This window comes from Panthera tigris, chromosome E3 (assembly GCF_018350195.1).
Source record: "Panthera tigris isolate Pti1 chromosome E3, P.tigris_Pti1_mat1.1, whole genome shotgun sequence".
Taxonomy (NCBI): Eukaryota; Metazoa; Chordata; class Mammalia; order Carnivora; family Felidae; genus Panthera; species Panthera tigris.
Genome location: NC_056675.1, coordinates 38146465 through 38164380, shown reverse-complemented (window position 1 = coordinate 38164380; position 17916 = coordinate 38146465). Strand labels below are relative to the sequence as shown.

General features: G+C 47.5%; 1 protein-coding gene across 2 annotated transcripts in view; it reads right to left on the bottom strand.

Annotated features, from left to right (window-relative positions):
* Positions 1–17634, bottom strand: part of LOC102968704 (CREB binding protein) — a 125353-nt gene extending 107719 nt beyond the window's left edge. Inside the window, exon 1 of one of the 2 annotated variants that reach the window (XM_042971433.1) lies at positions 17347–17634. In XM_042971433.1, coding sequence (XP_042827367.1) covers positions 17347–17431 — 85 coding nt within the window. In that variant the 5' untranslated portion in view covers positions 17432–17634. The remainder of the gene's footprint in view (positions 1–17346) is intronic. The other variant, XM_042971431.1, reaches the window with a different exon arrangement.
* Between the last annotated feature and the right edge of the window lie 282 nt (positions 17635–17916).

The window sequence follows — 17916 nt, the reverse complement described above, 5'->3', positions numbered from 1 at the left end:
GAGTGAGAGTTTAGACGCTGTTTCATGTTCATGTTTCTCTACTCTCAAGCATGAAACTCCCCTCCCACAGATACCCTGCCTTCCCCACCCACGCCCACGGCTCTCTGCAGCCCTTACTCTCAGTGAAAAAGGTCTGCTTTTGTTTTTCTTTCCGTAATTTCTTTACGTCTCTTTCGGCATTACTCGTACTAGAACTATTCAAATGTTTCTCTTAAATCTTAAGAACGCTCAGCACTTTTATACATCAGCCCTGGAAACTTTTACAAAAAGAATTTTTAATTCCCGAGACAAAACTGGATACAAAAATTAATCCAAACGGGCAAGGCATTCTGAAAAGGCTCATATCTAAAGAGGAGGCAATGACAGAAGGGTAAACACTTTCACAGGGTTCTAATTCTTAGATGATCTGGAGACCATTCGAGACCCCCGTGGCACAGTCATTAATACATTAGTCAGACACTCGCGACGCAGGAGCCACAGCCGGTGTGGTGAGAAAAGTACCTCGAGGTCTTGATTCAGGCCCATATCTGTCACTTCCTCCTCCTACACCTCCTTACTATTTCCTTAGCTCTAAAATGGAAAAGAAAACGGCACTTCCCTCTAGGATCATTGATGAAAGGATTAAATCGTACAACGTGGATACAGCCCTTAGCCTGACAGGCAATAAGGGTCCCATCAATATTAGTCACTGTCTGTCAGGGCACCATCTTCTGAGGTCGCTGTGAGGACTAAAAGACACATGCACATCAAGGACCTGACACCCCATGTCCGGCACAGGGTTCGTGCTCAACAACAGTCCCCTCTCTATGGTAAAGCCCTAACAATGTGTGACAATTCTAGGAGAATTAAAGCTTACTCTGCTTTGAAAATTCATGGGATTGCGTGGATAATGGGACAACTCTTCAACGACGCAGAATTAAAACATTTTTAAAGGAAAAAGAAAGAACACCGTTTTATTAGCATTTAGACCATTACAAATAATTTTTATCTAGGCATTTAAAGACATTCCCGAAAGACTTTTTTTTTTTTTTTTTGGTACAATGACTATTAGGAAATAATTAAAGTAAATTCCTTCTAAAATCTTCAGTGATTCAAGCTTTTCATGCAGATACACCACCCACTAATTAGCACAGAATAATGAGGTTTTTACTTCATTCTCAACAGTGATCTTGTATTGAACAAAAAAGTGCTTCCCCTCCTCGGAATCACTATCTGCTCATGAGCCAGAGCAGACTTGGCTGGGGAATCTGCCTCCTCCCGGCCTCCCTATGGTGCGGCTGTGTCCTCGCTCTCGAGACTTCGCTCCATTCAGGGCTAACGGGGCTTATTTGAGACTCGAATAAAAGTCAGCCCCCCAAGGATTATAATGTAACTGAGGGAGACAGGCCATGGACACCAAGTTACAAAGGCAAACTGTTAACACACAAATATCGGATATTACAAGCAAGTGGAGTAAGGGAATGAACGGAAGCAAGAAAGTCTTCAAACGAGAGGCCAACTCTGAGCAGATCTTTAGAAGGAGAAGACGTTGAAACAGGGACACTGGAAATGGGGAGGGGTGGAAGCAGGGAGCTGAGCAGACAGAACAAGCTAGCCACTCTGCTTGCGGTTGAGTTTCAACTCCAGCATGGCAGGAGTCCCTCTGCAGGTGTGTGCAGTGATGCAGGAGGGAGGGACCCACTAGAAGGCTCTAATGAAGAATGTCTTTCTGGGGACGATCCACCAGTAATGTGCATTTAAATAATTGCTCATCAGGGACACCTGGGTAGCTCAGTCGGTTTAGCAACTGACCTTGGCTCAGGTCATGATCTCACAGTTTGTGAGTTGAAGCCTGGCATTGAGCTCTGTGCTGACGGCTCAGAGCCTGGAGCCTGCTTCGGATTGTGTGTCTCCCTCTCTCTCTGCCCCTCTCTTGCTCATACTCTGTGTCTCTCAAAAATAAATAAACGATAAAAAAATAATAATCGCTCATCAGACAGAGCAGAGCATAGGACAAAAAATAAAACCCAAATTCTATTCTCTAGTATAAGTAAGTCTCATGTTAGGAGTTACAATACAATTTAATTTATTAAACCCAAATTTATAGCTAATTTATGGGACAAATATTCATGTTACCGAAGGATCCGCCCAGGGAGACTCTTTTACATGGAAACCTACCCAGGAAGTACTTTTAAATATTTAAATACCATGAACTATACCATCTGAAGCAAGGGGAGGGAAACCAGGGTACAGTAGTAGATAAAACTAACGGAAATAAAACTACAGCACCTTACAAACTACGGTGTAAATCAGAGGGGACATACCTGCTTTATTCATATACTTTTTCAAGAGTAAGTCTACCCAAGAAAGGTAGAGTCTGATGTACATAATTTACCATTAATATCTGAGCATTTTCTTTTTTCATTCACAAATGCATTTCATGGTTACTTTGCTTCAAGTATCAAGAAATCTTGTTTCAGGGAGCCTGGGTAGCTCAGTAGGTTGAGCATCCAACTTCGGCTCAGGTCTTGACCTCACGGTTCTTGAGTTCAGCCCCGCGTTGGGCTCTGTGCTGACAGCTCGGAGCCTGGAGCCTGCTTCCCATTCTGTGTCTCCCTCTCTCTCTGCTCCTCCCCCGCTCACGCTCTCTTTCAAAAATAAACATTAAAAAAAAAAATCTTGTTTCACCAAATGTTTGCTGTTTACCTTCCCCTTAAAGAACCCAAGACAGTCCTGACTGAAAGTCCTGTCATGCTGGACCTCAATCACCAGAGTCCTGGAATGGCAGCCGGCCTCCTGGCCTCGCTCGATGAGCTTTACAAGCTTACAAGCTCCAAGTGCTGTGCCCAGAGGGCTAGGACAATTTAAGTTTCCTAAACGTGGTTTACGTGCTGACCCCCTGAAGGGAAGAGATTTTAAGCCTTCCTAAGACAAAGGCGGGACAGAAGATGCTGTCACAGCAGCGAACCACCACTGGACCAACCGTAATTCACTCAGCAGATTCTCAACTGTAACCAGATGGTCTGGAGCAGAGGGAGCAGAAAGAGGTTCACTGTTCTCCACCACCACGGCTGAGGAGCACCCAGAGCCAGGGGGGCAGGGGGGCTTAGCCAGCTGCCTATCCGCTCTGCAACTCAATTAATAATCTGGGGGAGGGGGGGAGCCGCCTGGGTGGCTCGTGTGAATGTCTGACTCAATTTCAGCTCAGGTCATGATCACAGGGGCATGGGATCGAGCCCCGCGTCAGGCTCCGTGCTGAGCATGGAGCCTGCTTAAGATATTCTCCCTCTCTCCCTCTCTCTCTCCCTCCCTCCCTCCCCCCCCCTTTCTACCCCCACCCCCCGCCCCTCTCCCCAACTCACGCTGTTTCTAAAAAAGAGAAAAAAAGAAAAGTCCTGGAAGAGGAGGAATATAGGGTGCTGTGCTAGCATCCAACGTCTGCAGAAGCAAGCCTAGACTGCAGGTGCCAAGCTGCCTCAGACTATCTGGCTACAGCGTGAGTAACAAGCAAGGGACATCGGAGACCAGTCCTCTGGCCCAAATGCTGGGAGATATAGCTGGCAGGCAGCAACACCAAGACAGGAGAAAGGGGGAAAGACCGCTGTCTGGACTTGAGAGGTGTCAGCGTACAGGATATAAAAGTGTGTGGGCCTAGGAGAGCCCGTAACAGGAAATGAATACACGAAGTCCAAAAAGTACACCAACATCCAGACAAATGAATATCATTCAGCACCACAAGACAAGACACAGAGGAACCTTAAATGTGTATTACTAAGTAGAAGGAGCCAATCTGAAAAGGCAACATACTACATGGTTCCAACTGTAGGTCATTCTGGAAAAGGCAAAACTATGGAGACAATAAAAAGGTCAGTAGTTGGGGGGGGGGGGGCGGTGAACACGTGGAGCCGGCAGGGGATGGGGGCGGTTTAGGGCAGTGAAAATACTCTGTATGATATTATAACGATGGAAACATGTCAATTAAGCATCCAACTTTGGCTCAGGTCATGATCCCCCGATTCACAGGTTCAAGCCCAGCGTGGGCTGTGCTGACAGCTCAGATTCCATGTCTCCTTCTCTCTCTGCCCTTCCCCTAGTCACACTCTCAAAAATAAATAAACGTTAAAAAAAATTAATACAAGTTAAAAAAAATAAAAAATAAAAAAAAAAAGAATGCACAACACCAAGAGTGAACCCTTGAGTAAAGTGAGTATGAGCGTCCGAGTAGGTTTATCGACTGTAACAAACACGCGCTAAGGGGGGTGCCGTGCGTGTGGGGGCAGGGCGTATATGGGAAATCTTTGTACCCTCTCCTCAATGTGGCTGTGAACCTGAAACTGCTCTAAAAAAAAGTCTTAAAGGGAAAAAACACACACACGATAAAATTATAGCTAAATCCCAAGTGACTGAGAAATACAGAATCATGGAGAATCACAAGCTAAAGAATTACCCGAGTGTCCATCAACTAGACAAAATTAATAAGTAACAGAGACAAAATATCCAGTGATGTCTACGATGGATCTGAGTGTGCTGCTTTTCAAGCTTTAAGAATCCACCAACATACAAGCCCTTGAAGGACAATTTGATGATACGATCAAAATTACAATGCATATTCCTTTTAACCATTAATTCCTTTTTAGGAATCTGTTCCATAGACATACACATAACCGCAGGGCTGTTCATTAAAGCACCGTTTGAGAGGAAACAAGACTGGAAATAACCTAAGTGTCCATCCGGGGGGAGCAGATGAGATCAGTTATGGCCCCTCTCATATAATGGATACTATGGAAAGGGATAAGGAAGCTCTTCAGGGGCTGCTATCTGCAGGTCTGCAACAATGTGAACAGTTTGTTTCCTTACTGTAAGGTAAGGTAAGAAGGAAAGGCAGAAAGGGGGCAAAGGAACTAAGAACAGCGTCTGCCTGAAGAGAGAAACCGTGGAGGAGAGCACAAGCTACTCGCAGCCGTTACCTGCGGCACTAGGTAGAGGGAGGGAGGCTTTCACTCTACAGCTGCGTGTCCTCTCATTTTTGAACCATGCGAAGGAACTATTCGTTTAAGTAATTAAAGAAATTGATTTTTTTTTTTTGTCGGGCAGCCCCTGGGGTGTCCAGGCCCCGGTGATTAGCTCGAGCCCAGATGATAACGCCTGGAACACTTCCCGTTGGAGCGTCTGCAGTTTGAAGATGAAACCTGAAATGGGTTCAATATTAGTGTAAAATAGTTTTAGTGTTCACATGAGCTTAAAAGACAAAAGAAAAAGCACTTTAAAGAGGGACTTTCCAAAAACTACTATTTTTTTTCCTAAAGGAACGTGACGATCTACATATAACATTTTGTAGCCAACGTAATGGTAAGATAGATGTTGCTCACGCTGGGAAAGCTGACATTATTTTAAAATAGTCAAAGAAACATCAGGTGGCTGTCAGGTCCTGCAGCTTCTAGCACATCTGTGAAGAAACCTCTACTTGAAAGATTCTCTTAAAATCAGAGCTTGTGACAAAGCAAGTGATGACCGGACATCACTCTAAACACGATCACATTTTCCTGTCTCTGGATGGCGCCTCTAAGTTAGTCTGCACTTGCTCAAGTCATTTGTGCTACAGGTCCAAAGATCTGTAACAGAATTAGCCAAATCTCCACTTCTCACCATTTGATAGATTCTCCTAACCACAAATACTAAAGATGTTTTGCTTTGGATGTGATTTACTCTTTCACTAGTTTTGTGATGCAAGTATGATATTTCTGGATTTTTTTTTTTCAGCATCAAGAAGACTATGAAGTGCAAAGCAGAGACCCCCCCCACCCCCCGAACTATCTTCAGTCCCCCATCCCCAAGAAAAACAATTTCTAGAGATTTCCTTCTGGAAGTTTAAGTACACACACTTTTTACTCCTAAAAAGGATCTAATTATTATGTATGTTTTCCATCCTTTCTTATTTAATAACTCTCAGACTTCTCTTCCTTTTGAAGGGAAGATCACTTTCCCTTCCCCAAACCAGCAACAGCAGGCAACTCAGCCGCTCTCCTCCTGAAGGACCTTTCGGCCACCGTAGTGTTTTGCGATCTCTAGGTTGATTAAACTAATGAAGAGACCTGGAGTGAACGTGAATATTCTTAGAAGTCCTACCAAACAAGAGACTGATTTTTTACTGTATCCTCTTGTGTACAAACAGGTTGTTAAGCTAGAGACACATGTATATCATCAACTAATAAGGCAGGTAATCAAAACCACAGGTTTTAGGAATCCTTTCCAGAAACTGGGTAACTATAAACCAGGTGTGAGCTGGCTGCATGACGGGATGTGCAACATGACAACAGTAACAGAATCTCCGACAGTCTTCAGGTGACATGAAATTCATTTTTACTAACGTTTTTACTAAACCTTAGTTAAACTAAAGTTTTTACTTTAACTGAAGTTTAAACTTCAATTCTCAGTTATGGTATATAAACTCTAAAATCGTTTTATGTTAAGTACAGCACCAAAATATTTTACCATAAAAAAAAAAAAAGGATTTTTAGAATGAAGCCTGCTCTTCAAATATCAGTATTGCCAAGAGCTCTGAGACATTGATCAGTCTGGGGCCACCTACAGTGGAGCAACACGTGAGCTGTGCCACATACAGGAACAAGCAAGAGAGAGCACGGGCTCCCACCTGTACAGTATGCTCTAGAATGGCCCAGAAGGTTGGGGATTCCGAAGGCAGGAGAGGGAGGCCTTCCCCAAACCTTCTTCTGTGCCATTTCCAAGTTTGGGCTCTATGAATATGTTACCCACACTCTCAAAAACAGTTTTTTAAAAAACTTTTGCAAGAAAATTATGTTTGTGCAAAAATCTCCTAACAAATTAAGTACACGAATTGTGATTCGTGGGGCTTCTCCTCTCACAAACCCGGCTTGTGGGGAGGGAAGGCAGCTGTCAGCTCTCCTGCAGACAGGAACCTGGATGAAAAAATACACCCTGGGAAAAGCTGATCTAGATTTCTGAGAACCAATCACAGTAGCTTCCTCCAACTACCCTGGATGCAACGGGTTGCTAAAAGTTTGTATTGTTTTCAAACCCTAAAAGGATGATCTGGACTCCCTGGTCTGGCACCAGGAGCTGTCTACACCCTTACCTTGCCTTCAGGTGCCCAGACCGACGCCCCCACCCCCAAGGTGGTCCTTCCTCTGAGCAGTTTCCCTGACCGCCCGTCCCCGGGGCCCCGCATCCTCCCAGCACTGATCAGACTGTGTGATCAGACAGGCACCCATGGGCCGCTGGACCACCTGCCCGCACCACCACTCCTCTGGCCCAGGGGACGGAACCACCGTTCTGCGGGAGCACCACAGACGAGCGGTATCCCACACATAATAAGCACGTATCTCTGATCCGAATTACCTAAGCATTTAAATCTCTGAGTAAAAGGATGAGGTGGGACAGCAGAGCCTGGCCCAGGCCCACCCAACACCCGGCGCAGGGCCACCCTAGCAGTCTCCGCCTCTCAGAAGCAAGACCGCGTGGCCTCTACACGGTAGCCCAGTGAGTATACACTAAAGATAAAACCGGCTTTTGCAAAAACTGTTGTTACACACTCAGGGGTTTGGAACATGCTTCCAGACCTTCACAATGGCTACTTATGCTGTTCCCTACACCCGGAACGGTACGCCCCACCCCCATCTCCTACTCATCTTCAGGTCTCCATGCTAACGTCACTTCCCCCAGAAGGCCTTCCAAGACCTTTCGGAAGAGACCGTCCTGTGCCTGCATCGTGCAAGGGACCATCACCTCCCCTCCTAGGTACTCAGTCACACCTGACCACAGTGGCCTCCCACGAAGGCAGACACTGGACTTGGACTCGTGTCACATTTCTCCAGGACCAACGCCACAGTGCAATAAGTATTTTCTAAAGGAGAAAAAAATCCTAAATCTAAAACAACAAATATTTTTCCAAGCGTCTTTAAAAACTGGTCCCTTTGAAGGGCGGTCATAAATACCTTCAAGAAAACCATGAACAAACGAGAGAAGTATGTGTCCTCAGGGCTGTGCTGTACAACACAGCAGCCAGGAGCCACAGGCGGCTGTGTACATTTACATTAATTAAAATTAAATTTGAGATTTAGCTCCTGAATCACATTAGTAACAATTTACTCAACAGCCACAAGCTGCCAGGGACTCCGGCACTGGGCCGTGTGGCTACAGAACGTGTGTGTCATCATCACAGATAAAGTTCTACTGGACGGTGCGTAGAGGCTATCATGAGAACACTGGCATTTCAAACAGAGGGAATGGCCAAATCTACTCTCTTACTGTTGGGAAGAGATCAGTTTTTCCTTACACTTTCAAAGACTGAGAAAGTCACCAGTGCAAGCGGAAATAGCCAACTATCTCCCAATAATTCAAATGACTCTCTCACAGACTTTTAAAGAGAAGTTCAACCCTGGGCAGACTGTGCTCTTCAAAAAAACCCAATCCCACTATGAGTAAGAGGCATAACGACAACAGCACAGAAAATCTATCAGCACTTCATTACTTTGTGTCATTTTCAATGAAAGTTATTTAGTAAATAAAAGGTAAGTAAGATTTAACGTAAAGGCACAAATTCAGAGGAAAAGCTCTTTGTCCACCATGGGGCAATTTTTAGTGGCCAAACCCACAAATCACCACACCCAAAATACCTAGGAGAATGGCAAACAGTACACTCCACTGAAACAATTTCCTATGATAGAATCTGTAGAAGAGAAAATCCCCACAATTCAGCAAAAAGCTGAATCTGTTCCTTTCCAGACCAGAGGGAGCCGACCCAGTGGGGAGATTAAACTTCACCGACATCCTTCCCACCAATCAACCTGACTAAACTGCATAGTGATCCCAAGGCCATTTTCTCCCCTAACTCTGTTTTCTGAAAAAGAAAGATTGTTTTTACGATTCCTCCATACTTGCTTTTCCTTTTTCGCTAAGTCCTAACCTAAATCAAGTCCTTGTTCTGAAACAATACTAGAAAAACAATTCCGTTTCCACTTCAATTTTCCAATACAGAATAGTCTTTAACTTCAAACACAGACTGAGCAAAGTGTGTCAAACTATCACCTCGTCTGTAGGATTCCCAAACCCCAGCCTCTAATTCATTCTTTTGCAAGACTGCCAGACCCCACTCATACCAGCCCTGGTGGGGGAGAGAAATGGGGGGGGAGGGTGGCACTTTCCCATTTATTCGGCAAGAAATTTCATGGATCCAGTTCTGGGTCAGGCTGCTCACCTGTATCATCCCAATGCCCACCGGCTCAAGGAGAAGGGTATGTCTAACGGTTTCCCACACAGTTAAACACCAGTAACAGCTGCGGCAACCTGCTAGACACCAGGAACCATAGTTGCCCAGTATGCAAAACCGATCAAAGTGAAAAAGGAAAACTCTAGGGGGAAAAAAGTCCCTCTTACAGGCGAGACCCCCAACCCACCCCCCCACCCCCCCCCCCTCCGAGCTCAAATGTAAAGTCACAAGCCCAAGTTGCAGAGCTGATAAGCCGGGAGCTGAGACTCTGTCCACACTGAGCGAGGCCCGGGTGCCTTCCTTACTACCATGCTGCCCGCCTCCCAGTATAAAAAGCTCTGACATTTCCTTCAACTCTGAGTCATGGTTAGAAGGTTCTACTTTTAATCAGGTGACAAATACTCAAAATATTTTAATCCAAAGGAACTGGGTCAAGCTTTTATAGCCCATAATTGTCAAAGCAAACCCTAATTATTTAACAGATTTCTAGAGTTCCGAATGTCATCATTCAGTTTGTAATCAAATATCAGATACTCCTTTATTGAAATATTGCACAAGTCTCTCATAACATATAGTTTTTTTTCTGGTTATTTCATCGGTTATTCGAACCACAAAGTGAAAATATGTCTAAGTGGTACCGCTTTGATTTTAAAAAATCCAAAATATTTGGGGGGTAGTGCAGAGGGAAGCCTTTGAATTATAAAAAGAATCTGCTTTACAAGAGAATCGTGCAATGCCACTGAACAGCTTACAACTATTAAGGACCTACTACTGTACCCAATGTGGCACAGGTGTATCAGAAAGACTGGCAAGTTAAGAGATTTTCAAACAGCAGCAGATGGGACACCTAAGAACAGGAAAGTCAGATAAAATCAGGTGAAATTTTTTCACCATTAGATTTTACTACTGTTAGCGACAGTTCCAGTAAACATTCCCGTGATTGATTAATGGAAACGAAACACGGGGGAAACTGTAACACGGGATGAAATTCCTGTCTGTCCAATGGGAAGGTTTAAAAAGAAAGGAATCCAACTTTTAGACACAGAGCTCAGAGACAGCCCTGCTTCCCCAATTTAGAACCGGACACACCCTGAAGGCAGTTCTTCAGAGGCAGCAACAGTCACCCCTTCTACTGTCTAAAATCCCGGGGGAAAAGGAGCCGCCTCCGCTTCGGTGCGTGCCTTCTGTGCGCCCGCTCCCGTGTCTGAAGAGACTCATGGCTGGTCAAGTCCAAGCCGAGCTGGGCAACCTCTGCTCCGCTCCCACGGGCCCGCACGCCAGCACGGTCAGGCGCTCCCGACAGCGGACCCCAGCCCCCACGGCAAGTCGACGGCAAAAGCCCCTCAAAGGGCACTGACCGCCCCAAGGGCTTAGATTTCCCTGTCAGTGATGTGCTGCGATATGAGAATATTCCCAAAAGCCAAGTTTAAGACCGAGCTGGGCAAGTGTGGCGTCCCTTCCCCAGTCAAGGCAGGCCGCAGATGACCACGCCAACCCTGAGGAGCCCACCCGGCAAGCGTGGGATGGCATTTCTAAGGAGGGATGCGCCCCCAGGCAAAGGCCTGAGTGTGGGCTGGGGAACAGCAGCCACACATGCTGAAAACCAGAGCGCGTGGCCCAGAGTTTGAGAGCTTACAAGAGGCCGTCTGGGACAACCAGAGGACTTCAGTAAGCGCCACGGGCCGCGGATCATACCCAGAGGCCATGCACGATGACACTCACGGAGACAAAACTGCTCCGAGTGGCCAAAGAGCTTTTCCCAACATGACGGAAGGCAAGGACACCGGCGGGCTTCCCCAGCGGCCCGGTTCTCCGCTCTGGCTCCGTAGGGGAGGCCCGGGAGGCACCAGACTATGCGAGCGGAGGGCCCACCAGGCTACTCCTGGTGTGTGCTTCCCTCGGCCACGCTCCTTACCGGTCCCCAGGATGCGGCTCAGGTGCCCCCCCATCTAGACATCCAGCCGTGGGCTTCTGCACACGGTGGCGTTCAGCGAAGAACAGATGAACACATAAAGCCCTCTTCAGATTGCCCGGACTCATGTATTTTGGCAGTTGATAGCATTTTGTATTCTTTTCTCGAGTTTTGCCTCCAAGTCTTATTTTGCTGACAGTTCTAAGCTACTCAGAGCCATCGATCAGAATCCTCTGTATACTGCTACTACCTAGTGGTACTGCCAACTCAACTGTTGTTACATACACAGTAAAGAAACACAATCACGTATTCATTTGCTGCTCAAAAGCGTCCACAAAACAGGCTTCAAACGAGTTAAGAATTTTCAAAACACACCACACCGCCTAAGTTTTTGCAATTTTAAAATTTCATGGTCCTCCTGTTTCTATTAAAAATATATATATAATTGGGGGCTCCTGGGTGGCTCAGTGGGTTGAGCATCCAACTTTGTCTCAGGTCATGATCTCACGGTTCATGAGTTTAAGCCCCTCGTCGGGTTTGCTGTCAGCCTTCAGCACAGAGCCTGCTTTGCATCCTCTGTCCCCCCCACCCCCCACCTCTCCCCGACCTCATGCTCTCTCAAAAACTAAATAAAACATTTTAAAAAGTTATATATATATATATATATACATATATATGTACATATATACACATATACATCCGCACACGCACACACAAACAGGCGCCTGGGTGGCTCAGTCGGTCAAGTGTCCGACTTCAGCTGAGGTCATGATCAAGTGGTCCATGGGTTCAAGCCCCTGCATCAGGCTCTGTGCTGACAGCTAAGAGACTGGAGTCTGCTTCAGATTCTGTACCTCCCTCTCTCTCTCTGCCCCTCCCCTGCTTGCACTCTCTCTGAAAAATAAATGTTAAAAAACTAAAAAATATATATACACACATATATATGTATATATCATATACATGTATATATACGTATATACATATCATGTACATCATATACATGTATATATATGTATATATATGTATATATATGTGTGTGTGTGTGTATATATAAATAAAGATGGAAACAAAAAACAACAGTCTTGACTACAGAATTCTCTCCTATATCCTGAGCGTGTTACACAACAGATCTGCCTGCTCGTGAGCCTGCAAGGATGCATGCATGTGGCTACTGTGACTTCCAGGTCCGTCGACAAACAGACTGCTGGTCCAATGACAGGAGCACTTTCAGTTAGCCAGGACTACGGGGCACACCCACTTTTCAGAAGAGAAAATCGAGGATCTTCAGAGCATTAATCCCGCATTCCATCAGTGTCCCACACTGTGACCCCAAGAGCCAAATCCCTGGCACTAACAAAAGTTACTAGTTTTACTGGCACAAAGCCACACCCACACGTGTACGTACTGTCCGGGGCGGTTTTCATGCTGAAATGGCAGTGTTGAGTAGTTATCACAGAGACCATATGTCATGCAAAGCCAAAAATATGACCTGTGGCCCTTTACAGAGTGTCTGTCGATCCCTGTATTCCATAAGAACGGCTTCGGAACCGTGCAAACTACAGACCCGCTCTCCAAGACTCAGAGCCCGGCAGCAGCTAAGGCTCTGGAAAGGTCTGCAGTAAAGCTCCTCAGCTATTCCGGGTCTCTTATGAGCACAAAACCTTTTTAGAGAAACACTTCTCTGCATGCCTTCTAGTTTCTTGGAATATACTCGAAACGCTGGCTTCGACGCAAGATCGAAGAGGTGGTGTCCCCACTGTCATCCAAGAACCAAAGTGGCTTAAAGCAAGTTCTGCTAATCTTGAACAGCTCACAATAAGGTACATTTCATCCTAACCAGGAAAGGCATACTTTGGCAAAATCGTTTTTAACTCTTTAGTTCTCAAACACACAAAGTAAAAATACAAAGTCAGCACTTACACAGCCCCCAGTGATCACATACTGTCACACGGCCACAGTGGCTACAAGTTAGAAGTCGTAAAACTAGCCTCCAACGGAGCCTCCGTCCCTGTACAAGTCTCTGTCCCTTGTTTCCATGAGGTTTAAGAGGTGGAGGCTCACGCTCAAGTGTCAAGCAGGAGTGATTCTCCGCTGTCCCAGTGGGCTGTACTGGGAGGCACCCCTGTCATCGTGCTTATGATGTACTTACCCATCATCATCCCTGAGCAACTCCGACGGTGCACCGTTCTGGCCCCTCGGTTATCCAAAAGCCCCTACTTTTCTAACATGTGTACAACTAAGCAAAGTCGAAGCCTCCACAAAAGCTTACGCTTCCTATTTAGCCAGAACTCAACCAGAGGGGAGAGGGAGCACCTGCCCTGCTACCCTGGTGGGAAGAACACACCCTGCGCCACCTCCTCCTCCAAGAGCTGGTGACGGCCTTCCCCCAAAGATTCACCGCATCTGCTGGAGTTGCGCTGCTCAATCCTGCCACGTACCGCAAACTCCTGAATCCACGATCGAGCGAATGTCATGTTTATGGATGCAGACGTACAAAATGAATGGACACAACTGTGCACTTGAATCAGCCAGGTTTGGTCCTGGTTTCGCCCTTTGTGCTGTTGCCTGGGCAGATCACCTCGCTCGGGTCTGGTTCCTTACCCAGAAGCGGCAGGAAGAGCATCTTCCCGTCCTGCCTCACGGGATGCGGCGAGGACCATGGTGAGGTGGGGGAAGAAGGACACTGGAAGCAAAGCACTACACATACATGAAAGACCATCATTTTGTTGTACAAGGTACTTTGGTTGGTGACTGTATTTACCCCAAACTTTTTTTTTTTTTTTTTTAATTTTTTTTTTTTTTTTTTTTTTTTTTATTTTTGGGACAGAGAGAGACAGAGCATGAACGGGGGAGGGACAGAGAAAGAGGGAGACACAGAATCGGAAACAGGCTCCAGGCTCTGAGCCGTCAGCCCAGAGCCCGACGCGGGGCTCGAACTCACAGACCGTGAGATCGTGACCTGGCTGAAGTCGGACGCTCAACCGACTGCGCCACCCAGGCGCCCCCAAACTTTTTTTTAATACGATTTCCTGTTGCATTTAAAGGGATTCACATCATAAAGTGTAATACAACTCCTTAGGAACACTTCAACAGCACAGGAGGAAACAGATCTGTGTTCAACTTTCCGAAGACAGACTTAAAAAACTTTCAACCTACTGGTCTATTTGTCGTGTGTAAATCTGGCTTCAATAAAGCTGACCAACAAAAAAAAAAAAAAAAGTCTACTGCTTGCCTGGATATCTATTTCCCCTTCACTGTTAAATCACGAATCCCTGCTGTTGAAACACACTAATATGCTGTTCTAATCAGGACGTATTAAATAAAGACGTTTCCAAAACACCCAGCTAACTACACACTGGAAACACACAGACCTACCTCTTAACGATGGGCACCAAGTAAAGGAAGACTACATTTGGCGAAAGCGTTGAAGGCATCAGCGTAAAACAGGAAAATGCTACATCTCGTAACATTAAACCCAGTGCTGCTCCAGCGCTGAGGTTTGGGGGAGACCAGCAGCACTATTTTTCCTTCTTCCACTTGCTACCTTCCTTTGGGGCACCGTCTCCAGTCCCATATCTCCTCGGCATACCCTCCGCAGGAGCCTTCCCTGACCTCCTCAGCCTTCAGAGACCCCTCCTACCTGTCATCAGAGGCAACGACATTGAACAGAGATGCCACCTTACCTCACTGGCATGTTTTACGCACCCCCACGTCCTCCCCGCTAGACTGCGAGCGCCCTGCAGGGAGCACCTGGCTGGTAAGTTCCCCAGGCCGGACCCCACAGACACATACCGCATCGTGGCAGTCCAAATCACTGTCATGCCACCGAGGCCTCCTCCTGCTGCTGCTCCTAACCCCTCAGTGCCCCCCAAGCACAGAGCTCCCCTCACTCACATTTTATGCAGACACAGGAAACACACCTTGCTCCGCCTGGCCCAACTTTCTCCTGGGAACCTCAAAAACACATCCCATCACTAAGACGAGGCTGAGTCTCTTCCTACTGTCCCATCTAACCCAATGCCTTTACTCCTTTGATGGTACATAATGAAATTCCTTTGGTCCTTTATTTGCTTAATATATATCCTTAAGATGTCTGTCTCAGACTAGTAGTTATGGGAGACAAGGCTGTACCTCGTTTAATGTACTCGGTGATGATCCCTTCCTTGGCCCCACGCTAACAGACTCTTGCACGATAACGTGACGTGATGAATGTATAACCAAGGGGACTTGACATCAAGTATGATCATGAACTTTATCCTTAAATGATTTACATTAGAGCTATCAAAAACTTTTTTTGTTCCACATTTGGAAAACAGCAAGCCCTCATGCCTTAGGAGGATCAAAACTGGAAAGGAAGGGGGGGCGGGGAAGCGGCCTAGAGGGAAAAATCCTTCCCGATAAACTTTGTGATTAGCAACACATCAAGCAAGTAGGTGACCATCCAAGAGCAGACCTAGCCAAAAAGGCCATTCTTTGGGTTCCATCTTGGAAACCGCTAAATGCATACAGTTGGACAAGCCTTTCTGTGAGTCTTGTTAGTAATTTATCCCTCCATAAAAAACAAAATCTGCAATAACCTCATTCAACAATAGGAAAACTGCAAAGCCATTCAAAAAGTTACCAGTCTCAGAAGGCAAGCTTCAAAGCTGAACTTGCCTGGCATAATCTATCTTTCATACAGTTAAAGACTTTTCACTAAAACATAGCAAGATTAAAAAAGCAAAATCTGTTCTGCAGTAAAAGGTTGTTTCCACATTTCTTACTTCAGAGGAGTTGATGTGACAAAGTAACTCTTTGTCAACTCTTTACCAATTAATAAAGTATTATTAGTGACTTCCCGGTCCCAAGAAACTTATCTACTCCCCCTGCCAGCTCCATCATTTAAGAAATTTCATTTAAACTAGGCAAGAATCTCCTTACGGCAGATTTTTTTTTTTTTATCATTTCTCTCACTCCTACAGTAATATTCTAGGAACTGTGCTAAAACTGAAGCCACAAAATTCAAGTTTTGTTTCAACAGAAGAGACTTTTTAGACCATTACTAGAAATATGCCGGTGGCCACAGAAATGTTTGCACAAGTGGATCAGCTGTGTCTACGGCAAAACCGAAGGCATTGCTGCAGCAATATAATTCAATTTGGATCCATTCATTATAAACTGATTTTCAGATGCTGCTACTGCGAGACCCTACTGGAGAAATGCAGGCTGCGCTGGAGACAGAATTGTTCGCAGCAGCGCACAAGTTTTTACTACAAAGGAGAGGCTCTGAAAGAGGAAATCCAACTCGATCATAACGCTCCCGTGAACCATCCCAGAAGAGCCCAGAATTGTTAAATGAAGAGAAATTAAAATACTTCTCTTGGGCAACGGATGGGATTACCTCAGAAAGTTTTCAGGGATGCTGTTGCAAGGAATGTTTTATTGAACCTCCTGCCAAAAAAATTTTTTTCTGGAAAAACTGCAATTCCGACATTCCTTAACAGAATTTTTTATACATCTACACTGTAAAAGCCACAAGGGCTCAAGTGGAGATTGCAGCCCAAGACGATCTGCTATTTAACTTTCTTTTCACGCTATACCTCTGAAACTAAACACACCCCAGCAACTTTGAGGACGTCCCGCTACCGATGTTCGGGGTGGGGAAAACGTTACGACTTACACGATCAAACAACGAGAGTTTTCAAGGTAACTGCTAAACAATGTCTTCCCAAGGAGCACATTCCAAGAAACTTCTAAGTCGTAACTCCCGGGCTGGCTGCTGCTACGACAGCGCTGCGCACTGTGCTACTAGCTCAGAAAACACTTTGGGTGCCCCCCCTGCGTTGCACTTTTTCCTTCCCTAACCAAGAAACGTACCCTCTTGCTGTCATCCCTCCAGGCAGCCCAGCGGGAGCCGACGCACGGAGGCACGGGGAGGCGCGTGGAATCCCCGCGAAGACCACCGGCACGCTCCACTTTACTTTTCCTCCGCCCAAGTACCGCTCGCTTTCGGCGCGCGGGGGGCCTCCCCAACTCCGGGCCGGCCGGGAGCGCCGGGACAGGGCCGGCCCGCTCGGGCCCCGGCGCAGTCCGGCGACAAACTTCCCCCTCGGCCGGCCCGCCGGGGTCCCGGGAGGCGGCCGCGCCGGCCTGCGCCTCCGGGAGGGTCTCCCGGCCGCTCACCTGCGGGTGGGGTCCCCGCCCCCCGTCCGCCCCCCCCCCCCCTCACCTGTGCTGTCATTCGCCGAGAAGCCGGGCGAGCTGAGTTTGGCTCGTTTGGGGTTGGGCGGTCCGTCCAGCAAGTTCTCGGCCATTTTCACCTGCTCGCGGAAACAGCCCCGAGCGCGGGCGGCCGGGCCGGCAAGGGCTCCCGGGCAGGGGGGTGGGCGCCGGCCCCGGCCGGCTGCGAGGGGAGAGGAGCGAGCGCGAGCCGCGAGCCGCGAGCGAGCGCCGAGGGAGAGGGAGGGCGCAGGCCGGGTGGGGGAGGCGGCGGCCAAATCTCAGCCACAGCAACAGCGCCCCGCAGCGCTCACCGCCCGCCCCCGGCCGCCGCCGCCGCCGCCGCCGCCGCCGGCCGCGGCCCCCTCATCCCCTGCCCGCCTCCCGAGCGCGACACTCCGCGGCGGGGGCGCCCCGGCGGCCCGGCCGCCCCCCCGGGCCCGGCTGGCAGCGACGGCGCCCGGCCGGGCGGCTCAGGCAGTCCCCGGGAACATGGTGCCGCCGCCGCCGCCGCGCCGCCGCCTCGCTCCCCCCCCCCCCCGCGCCCCACTTAATTAATTCGCTCGCGGCCCGACGACCG